The sequence below is a fragment of the Sminthopsis crassicaudata genome, chromosome 6, assembly GCF_048593235.1.
Source record: "Sminthopsis crassicaudata isolate SCR6 chromosome 6, ASM4859323v1, whole genome shotgun sequence".
NCBI lineage: Eukaryota > Metazoa > Chordata > Mammalia > Dasyuromorphia > Dasyuridae > Sminthopsis > Sminthopsis crassicaudata.
In genome coordinates this window covers 107,679,939-107,706,738 of record NC_133622.1, presented here as the reverse complement: position 1 = coordinate 107,706,738, position 26,800 = coordinate 107,679,939, and the positions used below count along the sequence as shown (strand labels likewise).

General features: G+C 34.2%; 1 protein-coding gene across 1 annotated transcript; it reads left to right on the top strand.

Moving 5' to 3' along the window:
- Positions 1-241: 241 nt before the first annotated feature.
- On the top strand, positions 242-26,800 carry MTNR1A (melatonin receptor 1A). Its single transcript, XM_074275225.1, has 2 exons — positions 242-431; positions 25,932-26,800. The coding sequence occupies exons 1-2, from the start codon at positions 242-244 to the stop codon at positions 26,798-26,800; spliced, it is 1,059 nt and encodes a 352-aa protein (XP_074131326.1).

Below are 26,800 nucleotides of genomic sequence, written 5' to 3'. Positions count from 1 at the left end.
GAGGAGACGGTCCTCAAAGGAGGTGAAACTTTAGTCTTCGCTTAGGCTTTCCCTATAGTGCAACAAAAGATCCATCCTCACTCCTACTGGCACTTCCCGCTTGGGTATTTGCTTAGTGGAGGAATAGCAAAAACTTAAGAGCCTCTGAAAGTTGTCTGAGGGATTTCCACGCCAGAGAGCGATGGAGATGCAGGGGCTTGAGACAGGGGGAGACCCTGTTATTTTACCTCAGGACAACAAAATGATGGAGAACAGCACCGGGCTGCTCAACTACTCCCGGCAGGATCCCGGCCAGGAGGAGAGGGTCAAACGTCCCGCATGGGTACCTTTTACTCTTGCATCTATCCTCATCTGTACTATTGTAGTGGACATCTTGGGCAACATCCTGGTCATCCTTTCGGTGTATCGGAACAAAAAGTTGAGGAACGCAGGTAAAAATGACTCGGGAGCCACGTGGGAAATGGAAACAAACATTAAAAAAAAAAAAAAACAGAAAAAAAGGGGGTGAAAAGTAAAGGTGAGAGAGTGTTGGAATTATCCTTTGTGAGCTGCTCCTAAAGTCGTCCTGTCGCAGTTCTAGAGTTCTTTCACTCTGAATTCTTTTCTCGTATTGAACTAAACTCTACTTTCATTGAATTTTTCTCCCCAAAACTTCTTTTGGTATTGAACTAAGCTTCTAAATAGATCTTTTCCCCACTTGGTTTTCTATTCACCTATCTGTCTGTCTCTGTTCTATTATCTATCTACCTATCTTATTTACTTATTTTGCTTGGTTTTCCATTAAGAGTTCATAGATTTCAGCAATAAGCATTCTCTTCTTAAAGTGTTTAATCCAAATTACTCTTTTGAAAACAATATATTGTCTTCAGATTACCCCCCAAAATTAGCATTCACTTTTGCTAGAATTGGTTTCTATTTTCTGAAAGAAAAATTTAAAAGCAGTTTTTTTGTTTTGTTTTGTTTTGTTTTTGTTTTTGTTTTTGTTTGTGTTTTTTTGTTTGTTTATTCTTAAGTTGTAGACATCGTGTTTACAAAATCAACTTATTGTACACCAGGAGTTTTTAATCTTTTTTGTAGTGTCTTGGACACTTTTCACCATCTTGCAAGGTCTCTGTACCTTTTTGTATATAGTTTTTAAATGAATTAAAAATGTGATTGAGAAGTAAACCAGTTATACTGCTTACCAAATTACCTTTTAAAAAAGTTTATGGATCTCAAGTTAAGAATCCTTGGTCTAATTTCTTTCCACAATTTGAGTTGTTTATTTTAATCATTTGTTTTGAAATATAAATGTTTACATGTATATATGTTTACATAAAATTATAAGAAATATAAGATGTTTACAAAGCTTAATTATTAATACAAAAACAAATGCACAGCCAGGAGAAGGCATAAAGGCCATGGCTGCTATCTCATTTATTTCTTTGTGTCTACTCTCAGTGCTTAACAAATTTTTACTGAATAAATCAATGAACTATGAATGGATGAAAAAACTATAAAATCCTCAAAATGCTTCATTTGTAACATCATGAATATGCCAATTAAGTATCAATTTCTTTTTGCTTGTTTCTTTGAAACAGTTTAATCTATAAAAGGAAGATAAATGGTTTTATTTCAGGTGAATTTCTGCAAATTGTTCAAAAACTAGAGGGAATTAAATATTTTAGCATCAGTGTTTTGGTTGTACACTGATGTAATATTTGCCCATTTGTGAGAAAAATCATCCAAATGAAGATGTTTATGCTTTTAATCCAACAGATCTTTCTATAAGCGCCTACTATGTGCATAAGATAGTATGTATCCTATTTTGGATACATTAATACTTACAATGTAGGCAGTTCTTTTGATTATTTTTAAATTCAATTTAGTTCTTTTTATACTAACATTTTACCCTTACAAAAAATCTTTGAGTTAAGTCTTATGAGTATTCTTATTTCCACTTTTCAGATAATGAGTCAGCTAATGGGAGATCAGAGGACAGGCCTTCCTGACTGAAAATCCAGTGGTTATCCCTTATGACAATTTGTTTCTTACAGAGACAAAGATGTAAATGAAACATCCTCTACTCTCAAGAGGCTTACATTCTAGGGAAAGGTGATATAACACACACACACACACACACACACACACACACACACACACACACACACAAAAGCATATAAAGGAAATTGACATGATTGGGAAAACTGCTAAAAAGGAAAGATTTCTCATATGTGAAATCCTTTTCTGTATCCTCCCATGTTTCGCCCCCTCCACTTTAGGAGGTCTCTATCCAGTATGGAAAAGAGAAAAATGAATTTACTCTTTTAATTGAGCATAAATATGATTGTAAATTCCTTGCAGATAGGAATAATTTGTCATATTAAAGAACGATTTACCATTGTGAAGACTAAATAAATATTTGTGAAATATTCTGAGGAGTTCATGGGCTTCACCAGATTCATGATACACACAAAAAAAAAGTTAAGAATTTTTGACCAAAAGAGTTAAGTACCCAGAATCACACAGGGACCATGTGTCAGAGACAAGACTTTAGCCTGGTCTTCTTTGTTTCAAGTCTAGTTTTCTGTCCACTACCCCTTCCTGCTTCAGGTACCATGCTTCATGGAAAATTGTATCATCAAGAAAAAAAAATGCTTTAAGAATTTCCCTCCAACTTTAATCACATTTTATTCAAGAGTTTCATATTGAAATATTTTATAAGTTCCAATAATACTACCACTACTGAATATATATATATATGTATATATATATATATATATATTTTAAGAATATCAAATTATATTTTGATGAGGAAAATTAAGGGACATATACATCTAGTATTGTCTACAGCTGTCTCACTGGTGCTTTCTGTAATGATCATTTTTAACGATAGCCACAATAAAAGAGAACTTTTCACCTGGAGGACAGTTTATAATATGTTTTTTAGATAAATGTAGTTATTTTATATGACTCACCAAAGATCATTATGTAAAGCCTTATTGCTTTTCAATCTCTTTATTCCTGCTAGCTTTATTTCATTGGCAATAGAGATGGTTGGCTGGAGATAGAGAAAAAAAGAGCAAAAATTCAAGACACTTGACTTTAGAATTTGAACTTTCTTTTGGAGTAAGCCATTTCATATTTTTAAGCCACTTTAGTTTAGGTTTAGTGCTTTTGTTCCTGAAATTTTACTGAAGGATCAAGTTTCGTTTTCTCTACTTTTGCACAAAGAACAGAACTTTACTCTTCTTTCTAGCATCCATAGATTCCCTGGGTCAGGGTGGAGTGTTGGTGAGTTCAAAGTTTGGAGATAGGACAATGTGAAACCTTGCAGTTGAGAACCCTGATGTAAGAGACCTGGGTTCTGGGTGTTGTTCAGCCTTTAATTAGTCTATAACTTTAAGAAATCACAACTTTTGGGAGGTTCAATTATTTTATAATTATATGAAGAAAAAAACTATATAAAAGAAATTGATCTTCTCCAAAGAAAATAAGACTATGCTTTTTTAATTAAAAAGGAATTTAATTAAAATTGAAGCATTAAAAATTTTATGTAGCAAACCATTAGACTAACAAAACAAGTCATGCACATTTTTAAGGATAATAGCCATAAAAGATTTTAATGTCTCTTTTAAAGTTTGAAAATATATCATTGAAAAATCTCTTAGTGAAATCTCTCCCACAATTTCAAAGAGAAGAATTGAAATTATGTCCAATTGATATTGAATATTGAATCAATAGTATTTTCTTTCTATGTGTAGGGAAATTTCAACATCATTATTATTATTACTATGTACTGAATAGTGAGAGACTATAGTACTGGATGTGATATCATGAAGACAGATTCAAAGCTCACCTCAGACATTTGTTTAGTATGTTACTTTGGACAAGTAACCTAATCTTTTTTAGAGTTTGAAGATTCCTCAAATGCAAAATGAGGATAACTAATCAATATATGATAGGTCCCTAACCCATAATGTAAAATAGCATTTCACTTTAAAAATTAGAGATAAAACACAGAACAATTAAATTTGAGTTTTGAAAATTTCAAATATATGTAACATATTTCTGAGATATTTTCCATATTTGAAAAGTTACAGGTCTTTTATTTTGGAAGTTAGATTATTATATTTTACTATGAAAATATATATAAGGTTAAGAAATATAACCAATATTAAGGTTTTAACTTTCACGCAAATATTCTTTAATCCCTAGTTTACATGTTTCAAGTTAAAATACAGCAAATTTCAAGATAACAAAATCCATCTGTTTCATAATCCTATGTTGGTTGTTAGTGACAATGGCAGAAAATGCTGATTTTGAGATTTGAGAGTTTCTAGTTCAGAGATGGCCTTGTCTTTGCAAACCATATTAAATAATCTTTAGGATTCATTTACTTAGTAGGAGTAAATTCACTGCAAAGCAGATTCTGCTCCATAGCTTAGAAAAGTTGACTTTATGTAAGTAAAGCCTGGGATTCTGCCTGGCTTTCCCTCCCAATGATTTGATGGGTTCATAATTTCACCAGCATCAGGCCTATGCAGATCAGACTAGTTCTTTCTTTACCTTTTGATGTTGAACAATTCTTTTCTATGTATATCCCCCAAAATCTTCTATAAAGGATTCACCCAAAAGCTTTTTCCTAGCTGACATGCTTGTTACTCCTTGACATTCCTTTGACTTGACATTCTTGACTTCAGGCATTTGCATGACTTTATTAGTAACTTCATTTTCATTTTCATATTTGTGGGTAAGTACACTAGAAAAAAAGTGAGAGGCTCAATGATTGGAACTTTGTTGAGCTGCTGATATCTTACTAGGCCCTTCACTGGTCTTATTCACTCTGCCATTATAATGTAAAGCTCTCCCTGTAAATTTGTTGCATAGGTTCATTGTTTGCAATTAAAACTCAAGTTTTGTGTTGCAGTTATGTCCTCAAGGTGTAATGTAAGTGTGCAAAGTTAGTGATGTGATTTATTGAGAAAATAAAGATGTCAGATAAATTGTGCCTGCAGCTACTATTGGTCTAATCAACCAACTGATTAGAGAAATTGAGAAATTGTCTATCCTATCTATCAAAGCCTCCAGCATAAATACCAACTCAACACTAGTATTCTCTCAATACTCTGAGAGTCTAAAAGATCTTGAAAACCCACAAAACAGATGAAGCTAATGGATTATTTCAAGCTGGTGTATACTTCATGATCTCTAATAACAATAGCCAGCTAAGAAGGATAGAATCAGAAGTGATGTTGAGATTTTGCCAATCTCTACATATTCAATGATTTCTGTTCCAACAATTTCTCCCTTGGTTTTCAGAGGGCAGTCAGGATGGAGAACTTTACAGAAGTGTAGTATACACCACCATCTGATACAGTAGAAGATAAGATTCAAGTGAAAAATGTTTTAGTTTTAAGAATTTTATTTGCTGTATAGTATTTATGAAAGTGTAGATTTATGAAAATTATTATTTTCTGAGAATATTTTTTAATTGAGATCAATACAGAAGCTCACAGAATTTGAGGAAATTACTAATGAGAAAAATATTTTTCATTCTACCAATTTTATTCTCTGTACTGTCTTTTATGGATTATTTAATAGTTACTGTGTTAGGAAAAATTACCAGCATTAAAGTTTTATTATAAAAAATTATATGGAAAAGTACATTTTCAGCAATTTCTAGCAATAGTTTTTGTTGGTTGTGGGAACTTAACTCTATTTCCTATAGTTTCAGTGTATAAACATTTGCTTTTTTTTTTTTTTAACTCTCGCACTTGTTTTCATGAACATCCTTCCCTGAAAGCTAAGGATTGAGTAAATATGTGTGTATATATATACCTGTACATGCATTTATACATACACACACACACACACACACATATATATATATATATACATATATATATATAATATTCTAAATGTGTAAAAGTAGCTGTGATTCTGAGCAAATCACTTAAACTCTGTCTCAGTTTCCTTATCTATAAAATGTGGCTAAGTATATCTACTTCCTAAGGTTGTTGGGAGGATAAGATAATAATTATAAAATGCTTAGCACAGTGTTTGATATATAATAAGCACTATATAAATAGTAGCTATGATATTCATTCATTCATTAAGCACTTACTATGTGCTTATTATTAGGAATATAATATATGCATATATATATATATATATATATAATCTTGAGATACTGGAGTTCTATCATTTTATTATCTCTTGTTCTTGCTATATGATCAGACCACTCCTCTTTCTAGGTGTAGATTTTTCAGATAATACTGCCACCACTGGATGGAAAAATAATTTTTTTTTAAATCTAAAAACATCTATTTAGTAGTTTAATGCTTTGATAAGCTTAGACTGGTCTTGATGATCTGTAACTTCCTAGATAGATTGCATAGAGGAAAATCATTAACTGCCTGTGATTCAGGATATTTTTCAGATTTACAGATGACAATCCTTAATTTTGGTTTCCAATTTCTTTGGTCTTTCAGTCTCCTGCTGAAATTTTTCTTAAATTATGATTATAAAATCTTAAATTGTTCAAGAGAATATTGAGAATCAATTACCATATGATGATGATTTGCGGTGCTTGTTCAGTAAAATCAGATGTAACAGCTTCTGGGAAATCTGGTCACATTTTTGTTGATTCCTATAAAGATAGGAGACAAGAAAGGAATTACTTTCTAAGAGTCCAACATTATGAATTGTATTTAGAGAAAATGCAAACCGAGAAATCATATTCAGTATGTAAAAATTATGAAAGATAGTTTTCTATTAAAAGTGTTTTCTTTTATTATTAAAGTGTTTTCTTTTCAATAATTACAAAAATGTATTTTTAAAGGAAAACATTTTACATTAACCAGGCTGAAAATATATTAAATACATACATATAGATATGTATACATAAAAATTTATATAATATTTATCATTTAAGGCAACTCTCGAAAAATGTAAAATTAATGATAGCAAAGGTTTTCCTATTAAATTAAAAGTATTTTGGTTGGGAAAGACATATATATAATCTTTGATTTGGAGTACACTAAAGGTGTATTTATCTTCAATTCAGAAGTTCTGAGCTCACGAGGACTAAAGCTGATGGAGGTATCAGTATTTCCTGGTACCTCTATCAAGAGCTCCTGGAAGCAATAGATTACCAGGTTGCCTAGAAAGGGGTGACCTGAACAGATTTGAAAAATGGATAAATCAGTATTAGGATCTGGCTCATGAGTGGCAGCTGCACTTTCAGCCTGGGGCCAATATAGGGAGACCAAGTCTCAAAAAAAAATATGAAAGGTACTTCTACATGTGTCCACTGACAGGTATTTTGAAATTACTTATCTGAGAACTAATTCTCAGTTTTGACCCATATACATATATATATTTGCCTGTGCCACAACTCAAATAGATTAGTCTATTGCCTTGGCTCAACCATATCTTCAGCAGCAATACCATATTTTAGATAGCTTATTTTTCTACTGAGTGGAGGTCAAAGTGTTTGAAAAGCCTTGCGTTTCAGTACCACAAACAGCAGCATAACTTCTTCCTACCAATCCTTTTTACTCATAGTAAAGTGATTATTGGCCCTGTCCTCTTGTAAAGTTGCCACATAAGTTCCCCCAACTTCTGGAGTCTCTCACTTTTTCTCTTTACATTTCATATAACAACAGTGGTGATTTCAGTTGTTCATTGCTTATCTCTTACTCTTTTCCTATGCTGAGCTCATCTTTTTTTTTGGACCATATATTTCTTTATATTAGTTCTTCTTTATAACACTTTGCTTTTAATGTGTTGCTCATGTCCTTTGTGTATATTGGCAAATCAAAACATTGTGATTTTAAGACTTGTGCATAATTATCTATCCAAAAAAGGATTAAAATAATGTATCTGAATTTTTTAGTTGTAAGTAATTAGTTGATCTAAGGGAAGAAAAAGGAGTTTTTATGAGTAAGAGATATTTTCCTCAAAACTTTGAGATTGCCATAGTGCATAAAGTGAAGGGGTGAGGTATTAAAGAGAGTAGAAAAATAAAGGGAGATGGAATCTGGTTACATTCCTTCTCTGATGAAAACATTGGAACTCTTTACACAATGAGTATGATGGCATCAAAAACCTGAAAACTGCCAATGAAGTACCATAGGATCATAGATTTAGAGCTTGAAGAAGCTTTGTTGTTTTCTGTCATGTCCAACTCTTCATGAGCCCATTTGAGGTTTTCTTGGTGAATACATTGGAGAATTTTAGTATTTCCTTCTCCAGCTCATTTTACAGATGTAGAGCCTGAGACTGATAGGATTATATGACTAGTCCAGATTCACACATCTAAGAAATGTCCAGATTTGAATGAGTCTTCCTTATTCCAAGCCCTGGAGCTCTATCCACTATGTCATTTAGTTGCCTCACAAAAGGGCTTTAAGAGGCCGTCAATACTGAGATGGTATGTATCTGAGGTGATATTTATACTCAGGTGTTCCTGACATCAAGTCTACTCTGCTACTGCATGCTACCTTTTGGGACCTACCAGTAACTCCTGATACAATTATCTGGAACCTTTCATTTAAGTAATTGAAATCTAAGACAACAATCAATGAGAGTTCTAACTTTAATCATTCATTATTATCCTAGAATAAATTTGAAAATTCAAAATTGTTTGTCAGGTCTTTTCTTAAAATAAATAAAAGGGATTATTTTATGGTTCTCATCTGGAATCCTTTATACCAATCATATATTCATCTTAAAATGTAGTTTAATTTTCACTTTTACAAGGCTTGGTTTCTCCTTCTTTAATTTTGTGTTGACTTTTTTCCTTCTTCCCATTTTCCTCTTCAAGTTTGTATTTCTTCTTTCTTAGATCTGAGTGCTAGAAAGCTGTCTGGCTATTTATGAAGATCATAAGATGATGCATCATATACTGAAAGAAATCTTAAAGACCACTGAGTCCAATTCCCTTATTTCAGAGATGGGAAAACTGAGAGCCAGAAAAATTGAGTTTCTTATCAAGGTTCATAGCTATTAAATGAGGCAGAAATTGAACCCCAACTCCTTCTATCCATTGATCATCAAAGCTGAAAAGACCTTTGCTTGCATGGCGGAGGCACAAATGTACAAGGTGTCATGAATCTACAGTGGAAGGCTAGGACTAAAACTCAGGTCTTTTGAGAGTTAGCTCAAGAATTTTTGCATGTAAGCATCATGTGTTTTGGCTGCACATTTTGTTTTTAATGGTATTATATACTTGTTAATAGATTACTTATATGTATTATAATGAATTATATACCTGTTTATGTATTATTTGAAAGCATTTTTATTTGTAATTTAATTTTTCACTTTCCAATGATTCCTCAAAAGGATATCCTTCCTTGTAAAAATTGGTGCTATTAAGCAAACAAATCAGCATATTATTTCTGAAAATGTGCGTCATTCAGTACTTATAGTCTACCATTTATCTACAGAGAAGTAAGGAGCATGTATCCTCTGAAGTAATGATCAGTTACTACATTGATCAGAGCTATGGAATCATTCAAAAGCTGTTTTTATTTACACTCTTTTTGCCATTGTGTAAATTGTTATGCTTTTGTTTTGTTGCCTATTTATGTATATTTATCATAATATTAAGTATAGTATATTCCATTTATTGGAAAGAATAAATCTTATTAAAATGCATTTGTTCTTGGGTTATTAGTATAGAAAACAGCCAATTTTGATGTTAATATTTATGTATACCTATGAATTATTCTTATATATAATTATCAGTGTACTAATAAAGTATTCAAAATGACAGATCAATTTGTGGGTAAACACAAAATATTTTTAGGAATTTTGATAGCAAACTTCTAATGTGTCTGAATTATTATAACTGAAAGGTGCTAGGATAATAAAACATTTTGGATCACTTTAGACTGATTTCCTAATACCTTTTCAATTACTATTAATCTAAACAGTGAGAGTCATGGAAATAAACTTAAAATAGTGACTCCCTCCCCCCCCAAAAAAGAAAACATCTTTAACCAAAGGCAAATATATTCTCTTAAACTACCAGTTTAGTAATCCTGCTGAAAAAGAAGTGGAAAGATAAACTTGGCATTACTTTTTCCTTGCCTTTTTTTTGGATTCAGTGACTCTCTTTTTATTTGGTCACCAACCATTAATTTTAGGATTTTACTTAGATATTTTTTCAGGAATCAAGAATAACTCAGAGAGGTATAGTGTGTCCTCTTTCTCCCATCCTTCAAAAATCAGGACAATATTGACTTCATTCCAATTTTGTTCTACCTCTCACATTCTTCATGAACTTTCACATCTCACTGACAGTGGTTGTGCTTTCACATCTGCCCTTCATTTCAGTACCTGAGGATAAAGGTTATGTGGTGAACAGGGCCCTAGATAACACAGTAGTAAAGGACTTGGAGTCAAAAGATCTGGGTGTGAATCCTGTCTCAGGCATTTACTAGTTGTGTGATTCTGAGAAAATTATTTAAATCTTTATGAGTCTTGTTTCCCAATATGTAAAATGGAAATAATTATTGTATCCATCTCACATGGTTTCTGTGAGGTTCAAATGACTTAATATATGGAAAGAACTTGCATTATGTAGATGTTATCTAATATTATTTGGTGCAGGGGACTTGAATGCATCATAAGCAAATAAAAACTCTCTTCTTATCTCTTTCCTTATCCTCAATATTTTAGAAGTAATTTTTTCAAAATTATTTCATAATTATGTACGTATTCAGTTTTGTTTGGTTCAGAAGGAGTGATTTTAAAAAAGAACATCAAGATCCCCCCCAAAAGCTACATTGATGTTCTCTCTCACCTAGGATTGTTTATCTCATAATATGGCCAAAGATATTTATAGAGAGAGAGTGATAGTTGTCCTCCATGGCAACTGACTCTTCTTCAAAAGACTATTATAAACATCTATATATTGCATCATTTTTATGTCAAAAGCTCCTTGAGAATAGGAATTTTTGTCTTCCTAGTATCCAACATTGTTCCTGGAATATATTGGTCGTTCAGTAGAATGTATTGTTTCATTATTTATGTGCTGGTACTTACCTAAATCTACTTAAATGTATATAATGTATTCCTCAAAGAGATTTTCTAGTTTAAAATATGTTATATAAAATATAATATTATCCCTTTTTTCAATAAATATATATTTATATTTCTTCTACACTACTCCTTTCAATTTAAATTTGTATCCATTCACAACCATGACTTCTCCAAGTTCCCAGTTCTGGAGAAAATTTGGTTTAGTATGCAAAATATAGATGAATAGTTGAGTTTTTTTCCTGAAAAAGATCTGGCAGTCTGAGTGCACTATTGAGTCAACAATGCGATATGAGCATCAAAAAAAGCTAATGCAATCCTGGGTTCCATTAAGAAGGTAATAGACTTCAAGAAGATAGAGTTCCCTGTGCTCTGTCTTGATCAGACCTCATCTGGAGTATGCATCAAGTTGTATTTGGGACCATTTCTACTCTGGAAGATCAATAGTGAACAGGAAACATTTATTAAGTGTTACCTGCACTTTTTTTTTTTTTTTTTTTTTTTTTTTTTTTTTTTTTTTGCTGAGGCAATTGTAGTTAGGTGACTTGCCCAGGGTCACTCAGCTAGGAAGTGTTAAATGTCTGAAATCAGATTTTGAACTGAGGTCCTCCTGACTTCAGGGCTGGTGCTCTATCCACTATGCCACCCAGCTGCCCCTAAAAGCACTTTCTTAAGCATAAAGAAGAAACCAAGTTTTGTTAAAGGGCACATATGTTTATTAAATATAAATGAAGATGACTGAACATACATATGTCAGCCCCCAATCATACATAATATTACATGATTAGCAAGTGGAAATGTTAAGTGCTCTGTAAGTTCAAATGAGGAAAGTCAGTACTAATTTGAGGAATTAGGGAAGGCTTCATGAAAGAGATGATAGGTGGGTTTTAAAGAATAGGTGGTGAGGAGCAGCTAGATGGTACAGTGGATATTTTCTGTTTTATAGTTTATTTTTTGAAAGCATGTTTTATGAGAGTTCTATTGAAAAAGTATATTAAAATGGAGAAAGTCATCTTTCTTTAGCTAGGCTTATTAATGTTATAATGTACTTATTTGAAATAACCCTTACTTGATAAAATTTCCAATTTAGGGGTATTATAGATGAAGGAGAAAAGTTCATTTGCTTAACCCCTAGATTATTCTGGGTTCCTTCAATGTTTCTATGATGTCCTTCTTGGTAGCATATTCATTTGTTTATCTTAAAATTGTCCTGTTTGTAAGTGATTGAGGGCATCTGTTGATGTTTGCATTTATATGTTCAACACCTAGTGCGTTGCTTTGCACTCAGTAGATACTTAATATTTTTGAATTGTTGAATTTTTCTGTTTTAAATTCTGAAACTATGCAAAGTGACCAACTGTCAAATTTTTATAAATGTTGCCAGTATGGAAAATGACATGATTTGGAAGGTCTTTATCAGATGTACCTGGTTTCTCTGAAGATTTTGATTGTTATTTTCATTTTTGTCAGCTCTATATTAAAGATGGGCAAACAAAAACATGATGAAAATCTTTTCCCTTAAGGAAAACTCATTCTAAGCAGAGAAGGGAGGGAAGTCCCAAAAATCTTTGTGCTGTATTAAGCTTGTAAAACTTAATACTGCACAAAGGCTTTTGGGACACCTAATAGATCCAAAATATATACAGAGAAGGTAACCTTAGAAAAGAAATTTTGAAGTGGGTGTGACTTGGAAAGATCTTCTGAAAGTAGCATTGAGCTGAATGGAAGTCAGGGATTTTAAGAGATCGAAGAGGGAGTGCCCTGGGTCTAGAACAGCAAGATGGTCAGTATATCTGGATTGTAGAGTGTAGAAGGATGAATAAGGTATAAGACTAGAAAGGCAAGTAGGGATGAAAGTAATGAAGAATTTAAAATGCCAAACAGAAGAAGTTGATATTTGATCCTAGAGGTAATGGGGCACCACTTAATTTACTGAGTTAGGAAGAGTGGAAGGAGATATGGTCAGACTTGTGTTTTAGGAAAATCACTTGATAGCTCTGTGGAGTATGGATTAGAGTGAGTAGGATAAGACAGGAACTCCAATGGAAGGCTATTGAAAGAATCCAAGTTGTGACTTAACTAGGGCATTGGCAGAATGATTAGAAAGAGGAAAGGAGGAAGTTAGCATTTATATAGTATCCCCTAGATGACAGGCAATTCCATACATTTTACATGTGTTACAGTATAACCTAAATACAACATATGTGTGTAAATCCAATTTTCTTGTTGCACGTTAAGTATTGGATTCCGAAGGTATAAGTAACCTGGGTAGATAGACAGTAATGCTAATATTTTACATTCATTTCCAAGTGTTCCTTCTCTGGGTGTAGTTGTTTCTGTCCATCATTGATCAGCTGGAAGTGAGTTGGATCTTCTTTATGTTGAAGATATTCACTTCCATCAGAATACATCCTCATACAGTATTGTTGTTGAAGTGTATAGTGATCTTCTGGTTCTGCTCATTTCACTCAGCATCAGTTCATGCAAGTCTCTCCAAACCTTTCTCAATTCACCTTGCTGGTCATTTCTTACAGAGCAATAATATTCCATAACTTTCATGTACCATAATTTACCCAACCATTCTCCAATTGATGGACATCCATTCATCTTCCAGTTTCTAGCCACTACGAAAAGAGCTGCTACAAACATTGTGGCACATACAGGTCCCTTTCCCTTCTTTAGTATTTCTTTGGGATATAAGCCCAGTAGTAGCACTGCTGGGTCAAAGGGTATACACATTTTGATAACTTTTTGGGCATAGTTCCAAATTGCTCTCCAGAATGGCTGGATTCTTTCACAATTCCACCAACAATGTATTAGTGTCCCAGTTTTCCCACATCCCCTCCAACATTCATCATTATTTGTTCCTGCCATCTTAGCCAATCTGACAGATGTGTAGTGATATCTCAGAGTTGTCTTAATTTGCATTTCTCTGATCAATAGTGATTTGGAACACTCTTTCATATAAGTGGATATAGTTTCAATTTTATTATCTGAGAATTGTCTGTTCATATCCTTTGACCATTTATCAATTGGAGAATGGTTTAATTTCTTATAAATTAGGATAAATTCTCTATATATTTTGGAAATGAGACCTTTATCAGAACCTTTAACTATAAAAATATTTTCCCAATTTATTACTTCCCTTCTAATCTTGTTTGCATTAGTATTGTTTGTACAGAAACTTTTTAGTTTGATGTGATCAAAATCTTCTATTTTGTGATCAATAATGATCTCTAGTTCTCCTCCAGTCATAAATTCCTTCCTCCTCCACAGGTCTGAGAGGGAGACTATCCTCTGTTCTTCTAATCTATTTATGATCTCATTCTTTATGCCTAAATCATGGACCCATTTTGATGTTATCTTGGTATATGGTGTAAAGTGTGGATCCATATCTAATTTCTGCCATACTAATTTCCAGTTTTCCCAACAGTTTTTTTTTCAAATAATGAATTTTTATCCCTAATGTTGGTATCTTTGGATTTATCAAACACTAGATTGCTATAGTTGTACCCTTTTTTGTCCTTTGTAACTAATCTGTTCCACTGATCGACTGGTCTATTTCTTAGCCAATATCAAATGGTTTTGGTGACTGTTGCTTTATAATACAGTTCTAGATCAGGTATAGCTAGACCACCTTCATCTGACTTTTTTTTTTCATTAATTCCCTTGAAATTCTTGATTTTTTATTCTTCTATATGAACTTTGTTGTTATTTTTTCTAGGTCACTAAAATACGAGACTTAGGAGTCTGATTTGTATAGCACTAAAATCAGACTTGGGAGTCTGATTTGTATAGCACTAAATAAATAGATTAGTTTGGGGAGTATTGTCATCTTTATTATATTCGCTCGGCCTATCCACAAGCACTGGATGTCTTTCCAATTATTTAAATCTGACTTTATTTTTGTGGCAAGTGCCTTGTAATTTTGCTCATATAATTCCTGACTTTTCTTTGGTAGATGGATTCCCAAATATTTTATGCTCTCGACATTTGTTTGGAATGGAATTTCTCTTTGTATATCTTGCTGTTGCAGTTTGTTGGTGATGTATAAAAATACTGAGGATTTATGTGGATTTATTTTGTACCCAGCAAGTTTGCTAAAGTTGTGAATTATTTCTAATAACTTTTTATTAGAATCTCTGGGGTTTTCTAAGTATACCATCATATCATCTGCAAAGAGTGACAGTTTGATTTCCTCATTACCTACTCTTATTCCTTTAATCTCTTTCTCAACTCTTATTACTGAGGCTAGCATTTCTAATACAATATTGAATAGTAATGGTGATAGTGGACAACCTTCTTTCACTCCTGCTCTTACTGGGAAAGGTTCCAGTTTATTTCCATTACATATTATGCTTACTGAGGGTAATAAATATATGCTCCTAACTATTCTAATGAATAGTCCATTTATTCCTATACTCTTATGTGTTTTCAGTAGGAATGAATGTTGGATTTTATCAAATGCTTTTTCTGCATCTATTGAGATGATCATATAGTTTTTATTAATTTGATTATTAATATGGTCAATTATACTAATAGTTTTCCTAATATTAAACCAGCCCTGCATTCCTGGTATAAATCCCACTTGGTCATAGTGTATTATCCTGGGGATGATTTTCTGAAGTCTTTTTGCTAATATCTTATTTAAGAATTTAGCATCAATATTCATGAAAGAAATTGGTCTGTAGTTTTCTTTCTCAGTTTTCAATCTACCTGGTTTAGGTATCAGTACCATGTCTGTGTCATAAAAGGAGTTTGGCAGGACTCCTTCATCCCCTATTTTTTCAAATAGTTTATATAACATTGGGGCTAGTTGTTCTTTAAATGTTTGGTAGAATTCACATGTAAATCCATCTGGTTCTGGGGATTTTTTCCTGGGGAGTTGATTAATAGCTTGTTCTTTTTCTTTTTCTGAAATGGGACTATTTAAGCAATTTATCTCCTCCTCTGTTAATCTAGGAAGCCTATATTTTTGGAGAAAGTCATCGATTTCACTTAAGTTATCAAACTTATTGGCATAAAGTTGGGCAAAGTAACTCCTTCTTATTTCTCTAATTTCCTCTTCATTGGTGTAAAGATCCCCTTTTCATTTGTAAGACTAACAATTTGATTTTCCTCTTTCCTTTTTCTGATCAGATTTACCAAAGGTTTATCTATTTTATTGGCTTTTTCATAAAACCAACTCTTGGTTTTATTTATTAATTCAATAGTATTTTTACTTTCAATATTATTGATTTCTCCTTTTAATTTTAGTATTTCAAGTTTAGTTTTTGGTTGGGGGTTTTTAATTTGGTCTTTTTCTAGCTTTTTATGTTGCAGGCCCAATTCATTAATCTTCTCTTTCTCTATTTTGTTCAAATAAGTCTCTAAGGATATAAAATTTCCCCTTATTACCACTTTAGCTGCATCCCACAAATTTTGGCATGATGTATCATTGTTGTCATTATCTTAGGTGAAATTATTGTTTCAATAATTTGCTGTTTCACCCAGTCATTCTTTAAGATGATATTATTCAGTTTCTAATTACTTTTTGGTCTATTTACCCGTAACTTCTTATTGAATGTAGTTTTTATTGCATTGTGATCTGAGAAGAAGGCATTTACTATTTCTGCCTTCCTACATTTAATTTTGAGATCTTTATGTCCTAATATATGATCAATTTTTGTATAGGTTCCATGAACTGCTGAGAAGAAAGTATACTCCTTTCTATCACCATTCAGTTTTCTTTGGAGAAAAAGGTCTATCATACCTAGTTTTTCTAATGTTCTATTTACCTTTTTAATTTCTTTCTTATTTGTTTTGTGGTTTGATTTGTCTAATTCTGAGAGTGCAAGGTTGAGATCTCCCACTATTATAGTTTTGCTGTCTATTTCTTCTTGCAACTCTCTTAACTTTTCCTTTAGGAAGTTAGATGCTATACCACTTGGTGCATATATGTTTAGTATTGATATGACTTCATTTTCTATGCTACCTTTTAGCAGGATATAGTTTCCTTCCTTATCTCTTTTAATTAGATCAATTTCTGCTTTTGCTTGATCTGAGATAAAGATGGCAACCCCTGCTTTTTTGGCTTTACCTGAAGCATAATAGATTCTGCTCCAACCTTTTACCTTTACTCTGTATGTATCACCCTGTTTCAGGTGTATTTCCTGTAAACAACATATAGTAGGATTCTGACTTTTGATCCAGTCTGCTATCCGCCTCCATTTAGTGGGAGAGTTCATCCCATTCACATTTACAGTTAAAATTAATAATTCTGTATTTCCTGCCATCATATCATCCCCAGATTATCCCTTTTTTTCCCTTGTCCCCCCTGAACCCCTTCCCCAGTATTTAATTTATAGACCCCACTTGTGATGTGTATCCCTTCCTTTTCAATCCTTTTAAGTCCCTTCCCCTTTCTTGTACCCTTCCCTTATTCCCCTTTTCCTTTTTCCTTTTCCTCTCCCCCCTTTTAATGAGGTGATAGAGAATTCTCTGAAAAACAAATATGTCAATTATTTACTCTTTGAGCCTACTCTGATGAGAGTAAGATTCACACATTGTTTCTCCCCCTCTCTAAATTTCCTCAGATGTGGTAGATTTTCTATGCCTCTTCCTAGGATGTAGTTTCCCTCTTTTTATTTCTCCTTCCTCTTTTTCTGATACTATCCCCTTCCTTTTACTACCTCCTTTTTATATATTATATCAGTAAAATCAAATTATCCATGTGGACTTTCTGTATATCCACAACAGAGATATAGTTTTCAAGAGTTCTTTTTACTTTTTTCTGCTTCTCTTCAGTCTTGTGAATGTAGATCAAATTTTTTGTTTAAGTCTGGTTTTTTTCTTAGAAACAAATGAAATTTCTCTGTTTCATTAAATGACCATCTTCTTCCATGGGAGAAAATGCTAAACTTAGCTGGAAGAAGATGGTCATTTAATGAAACAGAGAAATTCCATTTGTTTCTAAGAAAAAAACCAGACTTAAACAAAAAATTCTTTTGCCTTTCGAAATATCAGGTTCCAGGCCCTTCAATCCTTTAATGTGGAGGCAGCCAGATTTTGCATGACCCTTATTGTGGCCCCTTGATATTTGAATTGTTTTTTCCTCTCTGTTTGCAATATTTTTTCCTTAGTATGGTAGTTCTGCAGCTTAGCCACAATGTTCTGTGGAGTTCTTTTTTTTTAGGGTCTTTTTCAGAAGGTTTTCAATGAATTCTTTCAACTCCTATTTTCCCTTATGTTTCTATTATCTCTGGACAGTTCTCTTTGATGATTTCCTGTAAAATAGAATTTATGCTCTTTTTTTGATCATAGTTTTCATTAAGTCCAATGATCCTCAGATTATCTCTCCTAGATCTATATTTTCCCAGTAAATATTTGACATTATTGTCAAGCTTTTCATTTTTTGTTTTGTTTGACTGATTCTTGGGTTCTTAATGAATCATTCATTTCTATTTGTTCAGTCATGATTTTTAATGAGTTATTTTCTTTTTTCCAATTTAGAAATCCTACTTTCCTGTGATTTTTTTAACCTTTTCTAACTCACAAATTTTGTTTCCCTGCACCTTCTGTGAATTCTTTATTTTTTCCAACTCAAATTTCAGGACATTGTTATTCTCTATTATAGCTTCTCTTTCCTTTCCCCATTTTTCTTCAAACTCTCTTAACTTTTTAATAGTCTCTTCTAGAAGAGAGTTATGTGATAGGGGGCAGGTATACCCTTTTAGAGTGTTATCTGGAGATTCTCTGCTGTTAGCTTCCTTGGGGTTGGGATACCTGCTCTTTCTCTGTGTAGAAGGTGCCAATTGTTCTCTTCAGCTTCTTACTCATTGTTAAAAATCTGTTGGGGTTTGCCCTTGGGGTAAGAAGTTTATTTATTTATTTACCATCTTCCTCCCAGACTGGGGGGGGGGGTAGAATGCAACAACCCTGTCCCTGAGGTAAGAGAGAGCTCTGGGAGAGAGTTTCACTCCCCCCTCCTGGGAAATGTCTCAGAGGTGTTTAGCATGGCTGCTCTGTGAAGAGTGCCCAGTGAACAACCCCACTGTGTGGCCTAGTGACTGCCCTGAGGTTTAAGACTGAACAGTGAAAGCATCACAAACCCCAGCCAATGCCTCCCTTGGGGCCATGGATGTCAGCAGCTGATGTGAAAAGCCCCTGCGCTCAAACTGGAAGTGTCTGCCTGGAAACCAAGGTTCCTACTACAAAGATTCTACTTCTGTGGGAGTTCTGCTTCTCTGGGAGTTCTGCTGCTGCTAAAATTCCACTGCCTCAGGCTGACACCCCCTCTCCTCCCCTTCTCCCCCCACTTTGTGTATTAGAAGCTGCCTAGGGCTGTGTCCCTGCTGTTCAGGCTTTCAACTACCCCAAGGAGTAGCCCCGGGCAGCAGAAGGTGTCTGCACAGACTGTGTAGACCAGCTGTGAGGAGATCTATTAGGTCACTTCTGGATTGGGCTAGATTTAGGATCTGGCTTTATATTTTAAAGTAGCTTGATTTCTCCTCTGAACTGTTGTTTTATAAGCAGAGAAGAGCTTATAGCCTGTGTGAGATTCCTCTATCTCAGTGGCTTCTCCCCAGCCCATTTGGTACAATGTGTTAGCACCCAGTCCAACCCTGTCTGTGCTGGCCTCTTTTTTTTTTTACTCCCCTTGGAACTGACCTTTTCTGTTGAAATTCCACATTCTCTTCAGCTGGTAAGTTGTGCTTCTAATCCTTGTGATTTTTATCAGTCCAGCGTTATTTTTGAGGCTGATTTAACTAATTGGTAATGAGGGAAGAGGGGAGCTTACAAATTCACATGTATGTTCTCTGCCATCTTGGCTCTGCCCCCTATGTACACTTTGTAAATACTTTCTCATTTGATTGGAGAGAGAGGAAGTATATGAGAAAGGTCATGGAGACAGAAATGTAGGATTTGACAACTGCTAGGTAAAGAAATGTGAGAAATCAAGGACATCTTGACCACTGCATTGACCAAAATTTCCCAATAAATTCCCCAAACCATATCTTAATTGTTTTCTTTTTTTTCTGGCTATACATGTACATTGATTTTTTAAAAATACACATTTCTTTATATATCATGCTGGGAGAAAAAATTAGAATAAAAGGGAAAAACCATGAGAGAGAGAAAAAAAAACAGAAGAAAAATTTAAAAAGAAAAGAAAAGAAAAGAAAAGAAAAGAAAGGAACTTAGCATATGTTGATTTACGTTCATTCTCCCAAGTTCTATCTCTGGATGCAGATGATGTTTTCTGAAAAAAAGTTTTTTTGGGATTGCCTTGGATTGCTGAAGCCCTTAAAAGAACCAAATCTTTGACATGGTACAATCTTGCTGTTACTGTGTATATATTCTTTTTCTGGTTCTATTTGTTTTGTTGAGCATTAGTTCATGTAAATCTTTCCAGGCCTTTCTAAAATCAGCTTGTTCATCATATTTTTGATAGAACAATGATATTTCATCATATACCACAGCTTATTTAGCCATTCCCTAACTGATGGGCATCTACCCATTTTCCAATTCTTTGCCACCACAAAAAAAGAGCTGCTACAAACATTTTTGCACACGTAGGTCATTTCTCCCCACTTTATGATTTCCTTGGAATACAGATACAGTAGTGACACTGCTGGGTCTGTTGGTTATAATTTCAGATTGTTCTCCAGTATTGTTGGATCATTTCACAACTCCACCAACAATGCATTAGTGTCCCAGTTTTCCCACATCCCTTATAACATTTAAGATGATTTTTTCTTGTTGTAGTCAATCTAAGAGGTGTGAGATAATTCTTCAGAGTTGTTTTAATTTGCATTTCTCTATCAATTGTGATTTAGAGAATCTTTTCATATGATTATAGATGACTTTAATTTTATCATCTGAAAATTGTCTGTTCATATCCTTTGACCCAAGACTATCTCTTTACAAACTATCTCTGAACATCTCCCCAAAACCCATATTAATAATTTAGCCAAAAAAGGACATGTTCCTTAATTTGGCAGTATGTTATTATTATTGACCACTTTATTTATTTAGAGTTTTGTTGCCTTTTCAAGTTTATTTAAATTGTTGCATTCTTATAATTCCTGAGGTTTATCTTCTTCTTGCATTATTTTGTATATCTTTAAAATAGTTAGTTTTAATCATGCATTTTTAACATCAAATAAATGTGCAGATAGCCCTTCCCCAAATAACTTGGTTATCCTTCTCTTTAAATATGAAAAACAACTAAAACCAATTGACACTGTGCTTGTGTGCCTGAAACAGTATACAACAATTCACACTCATAGTCCTCTTATGATGAGGTTTAGATTTGGGATACTCAAATGAAATTAGGGTTTCTGGTGGTCAGGGAGTTAAATGAGGTCTAGTGGCAGGTTCAGAGTTCAGGGAGTCAAATGGAGCTCCCCTGCAACCCTTCAGGATTAGGCTCAAGAGTAGGGAGTTAAATGAGGTCTAATGGTGACACAAAAGTCCCCTATAAAGGAATTTACAGAACCAAAAACCTAGATTGATAAAAAAAGGTTTATTTTGGAAATTGGAAATAAGGTTAAAGTCTGGTTAAAGTATAGTTAAGGAAATAGGTGAGAGTAAAGAGGCACTGGAAACAGTATTCCAGTGGGCAGAAAGATCCTAGTTGTAAAGGGCACTGCCTTAGCTGAAGGGAGCTCATTACATTACTTGTCTTAGTGGGAGTTGGGAAGCCTGAACAGATCACTCGAATGGGGGCTGGGAGTGCTGTAGCAGATCAGAACCAGTGGGGACTGTGAGAGCCCAAGTTAGCTCAGATCCATTGCGGGCTGGGGCAAGCCCAGATCTATTGGAATTCAAAGGGATGCTTTTGACAAGGATTTGTGAATCAAAAGTCCTAGTTTCTTGAATTGATAATGCATCAGCCAGGAGAGATTGGGAGTAATCTGCACAAATCAATCTGAAAAGATCACAAATCAGTTTCTTAAAGGGACCACAATTTGCTTCACTATGACTCTTGAAATGTAACTTTATTTCCCAATCTTTTCTCTAAGTTCTATGATTAGTCATATTAGTTCTTTAAACTTTGATTTCCTTTTAGAGTTTTTAAATTTTTATTTTGTAGACATTGTAAGCAGTGTTCTTTTTTATGACATATATCACTTCAAACAAATCTTATGTTTCTCTGAATTCCTCACATTAGCTATTAAGAACATCACAATAATTTTATTACATTACATACCATAGTTAATTTAACCATTTCCCAATTGATGAGAAACCATATTGATGACGTTAGTGGCAGTCAGAGAATTGTTAAAAATCCCCTTTTAATCAGCACAGATTTTTCATGAATGAATTCACGAACTCGAAATGTTAATTGGCAAAAACAAGTTTATTGTTGGATAGGAAGCCAATTTGCTAAAAGAGTGACTTCTTTAGTGGCTAAGACCTGTTAGGGAAATGGAGGCTGGCACTGAGAAGAGAATGTCTTCTCAGTGGGCAGGGTCCTGCTTTGGATCTTCTGCAAAGAATGAGTAAAAGGAAACCTATTTTATATGAGGCTCTTGCCAGGGGAGGGGGAGAAGAGGAGGGAGTGCTGGGATAGTCTGAGCTGATCAGCTCAGGATTTCTCAATTGAATAAGAATTTAGAATTTCCTGCATAAGGATGTGACTTTTCCAAAAGATCAATGTGAGTTGATTTGCCCTTGAATATTGTTGCTTCTCTCATTCTGGGAGGATGGGCTCTCTCTCTAGACTTCTTGGAGCCTGGGGAAACCCTGATCTTTTCTTCAAAGGGGACATAGTTTCAGAGTGATAATTTTAAAGGCAAAACAGTTTCACTCCCCCTTCATCATCGATTCAATTTTCTTTGTTTTGTTTTTAGCTACTGTACCCTAAGGAATGCTGCTATTAATATTTTGGTATATGTTAGATATGTCTTTCTGTCACTTACCTTGCTGGCATTTATGTTCAATATAAAAGGGTATTAACATTTTACTGACTTTCTCACATAGTTCAAAATTGATTACACAAATTGTTGGATAAATTTGCAGCTATAACAATGTAATGCCAGAGAAACTGACCAAGATAGAGACTAGAGAGTATTTAATAGTTTATTAAATGAAGAGATTTACTGGGATGAAAGTAGATCCATGGTTTGGTCCCAGGGCTGAATGAAACTGTCATCTCCAAGAATCCAGCAATCAGAGTTCTCAATGACATATATATATATATATATATATATATATATATATATATATATGTATATGTATATATGTGACTCAGACACAGAGGGTAGACTGAGGCAGGGGCGGAGTCAGGGTACAGAGAGCGGGCACAGGATTCTGACATTGTGAGGTGAGCCTCAGGAGAGGGGTATGGTATAATCAGGGGGAGGCACCCAGGACATGGCATCTTGATAAGACAGTATCTGACATTCTGGTAGCTTGGTATGGGGAGAAGCATTCTGGTATTCTAAAACGTAAGATCTTTTATCCTTATCAAGTATTCTGATAAAGAAGGAGGGGAGGTTTTGTAGAACTGAGAAGCAGAGAAACCCAGACAAGACTGAGTCAGGATAATTAGGGAAACTGAGTCAAGAATAAATGAGAACTGTGGCATAACAACAGTAATCTATTAGTGTTCCTGACTTTCTACATTTCTCCAATATTGGCTTTTTTTAATCATCTTTCTAATTTGATGAGAATGAAGGAAAATCTCATTGTCATTTTATTTCTTCTATTATTAGTGATTGATAATTTATAGTTTGCATATTTGTTTAGTAACCTGACCATGTTACATATAAATCTCTCTTTTTCTCCCTTTCCTCTTTCTCCCTCTCCCTCTCCTTTTTCCTCTTCCTCTCTCTCTCTCTGTATAACATATACTGTTGTTGTTGTTGTTAGTTAGTCCTTCATCCTTCATTCTGCAAGAGGAGCAATGACATCAGGAAGGAGATGTCTTGACTTGCAAGTTAATTGGATTTAGGTGAGGCAGGCCTGTGCAAAGTCATCAGCTTCACTCTCTCCTCTAAGATCAGTGACAAGGCATATATCAGGATGATTAGAGATGATCCCCAGATGCAATGGGAGATTTTGACATTTGTAAACTAAGGTTTTTCCCAGGTCTCAGTTTGACTATATTCAATGATTTAAAGCTAAGTAAAAAATGATAACCTAGTTTTTCTCTGAAAAAAAATCAAACTGGGAGGGAAAGACCCTCAGAGTTTCTGGGGAGAACAAAACAATTGCTAATAACACACGGTCTAAGCCTTCAAATCCCAAGCAAGGATCAAGTGAGGTTTGTAGAACCTATTATTGGCCAATTAGTGAGAGCCAGAGTGATTTGGGTTTAAGACTTTATCAAGTAGCTCCATTTAAATCCCAATGGACATTATCAAAGCCATGTTTTACAATGCTATATTTCAAAAAATCATAAATAAGTTACAGGGGACAAAAGAATTAATTGGCCCAGTTTCTTTTAATAATAGAATAAATAAGTAGGGAAACAAAAAAATTTCTACCTTATAGACCCCAAGATGTTTTGAGAGGTTTAAATGATCAAAATGTGTAATCCTTTTGATAGAGCTCCCACATAAAAGATTATGATCCCTTGTGTGGACAGAGGAAAAGGAAAAAGAGGAGGCAGTGAGCGAAAGAGGAACTAAAGGAGGAGGAAGGAAGAAAGAGGGAGGGAAGGAAAGGAGGAAGAGAGAATGGAACAAAGGAAAAAAAGAGAGGAAGGGAGGAATGGAGGAAGGAAGGAGGAAAAGAAAAGAGGGAGAAATGAAGGAAGAAAAAAAGGAAGGAAGGGAGAGAGGGAGGAAAGAAGGAAGAAAGGGAGGAAGGAAAGAATGGAGGGAGGCAAGGAGAAAAGGAGGAGGAAAAGGAGGGAGGGAGGGAGAAAGGAAAGAAGGGAAGGAGGAAGAAAGGAGCATTGCTCAACTGGAACTGGCCAATTGGGTTCCCAGTGGGGCAGCTAGCTACTCAAAGATTATTGTTTGTATTTTGTTCTTGAAAAGGACCAATGATATCAGGAGGGAATATGCATACGCATGTGTTAATCAATGGCATTTGTATTAGTTCTCTATAGATTTTAGGTGTCTGATTTGAGTAAGAAACATTTAATGTGAGGATTTAGAAATATTAGAAAATGTAGTTGCATTAATTTATTTATACAAAAGCTTTTACGTTTTATGTAATCAATATCTTTTTTATCTTTTGTGCTTCCTTTTTTTGCTTTTCTGTTTATGAATTGTTATCCTAGCCATAATTTTGAAATATATAAGCTTCCATTCTTTAATTTTCGTGTCATGTTATTTCTATTATTTGGTGATCTGGAATTTATTAGGACATGAGATATGCAATGCTCAACTCTTCTAATTTTTCACAAAATTGATTTTCATTTTACCTAGAAGTTCTTGTCAAATATGGAATTCCTTTTCTAGAAGTTTGAATTCTAAAATGCTGTAAGCATTTGTTTCTAAGTCTCATTGTGTCTTCCACAGATACATTTTTCTGTTTTGTTTCCAGCATAAGATTATTTTGATAAATGATTGCTCTGGATAGTTTGAGTACTGGTAGTGCTGAGCTTTCCGCATTTTGATATTGTGTGTGTGTGTGTGTGTGTGTGTGTGTGTGTGTGTGTGCATGCATATGTGTGTATGCTATGTCTTAATATGCTTGACTTATTATTTTTTCAAATGTTTTTGTTATTTTTTTCTGTACTATTCTTTTATGGCATCTAGTAATTTGACTGGTCAAAAGAACAGTTTGATTTAAAATTATATAAGAAATGAATAGTATATTAATATTTCCTTATGAAAAGAAAAAAAATCATTTGGAATTCAAAACTCCATTTGCAAAGTGAAATTTCAGAAATGCCAATATAATGAAAATGAAATTAATGCAAAGAGTGAAATTAACACATTTTATAATTCTCTTTTTTCTAGGCAACATATTTGTGGTAAGCCTGGCCATTGCAGACTTGGTCGTGGCAGTCTACCCATACCCTTTAGTACTTACATCTATCTTTCACAATGGATGGAACCTGGGATACCTACACTGCCAAATTAGCGGTTTTCTGATGGGTCTGAGTGTCATTGGATCCATATTCAACATCACTGGCATTGCCATTAACCGCTACTGCTACATCTGCCATAGTTTCAAGTATGACAAGTTGTATAGTAACAAGAATTCCCTCTGCTATGTTGCTATAATTTGGCTGCTGACATTTGTGGCCATTGTTCCCAATTTGCTGATTGGATCACTCCAGTATGATCCCAGGGTCTTTTCCTGCACATTTGCACAATCTGTCAGTTCTGCATATACAATTATCATTGTGACTTTCCATTTCATCACTCCCATCATCATTGTTACCTTTTGTTACCTGAGAATATGGATCCTTGTCCTTCAGATAAGACGGAGGGTGAAACCTGACAACCAACTCAAACTGAAACCACATGACTTCAGGAACTTTGTCACCATGTTTGTGGTCTTTGTGCTTTTTGCCATCTGTTGGGGCCCTTTAAACTTTATAGGTCTTGCAGTGGCTGTCAACCCCGTCAAGATCATTCCCAGAATTCCAGAATGGCTGTTTGTGTCCAGTTACTACATGGCCTACTTTAACAGCTGCCTTAATGCTATTATATATGGATTGCTGAATCAGAATTTCAGAAAGGAGTACAGAAGAATTATAATGTCACTTTGCTCAGCAAAAGTATTCTTTGTGGATAGCTCTAATGATGTGCCAGAGAGAATGAAAAGCAAACCCTCTCCTCTGATGACCAACAACAATCAAATAAAAGTGGACTCTGTGTGA

Coding starts and splice junctions, on each gene's coding strand:
- MTNR1A (XM_074275225.1), top strand. CDS start 242: ATGATGGAGAACAGCACCGGGCTGCTCAACTACTCCCGGCAGGATCCC. Junction 432..25,931: donor CAAAAAGTTGAGGAACGCAG/GTAAAAATGACT, acceptor TCTTTTTTCTAG/GCAACATATTTGTGGTAAGC.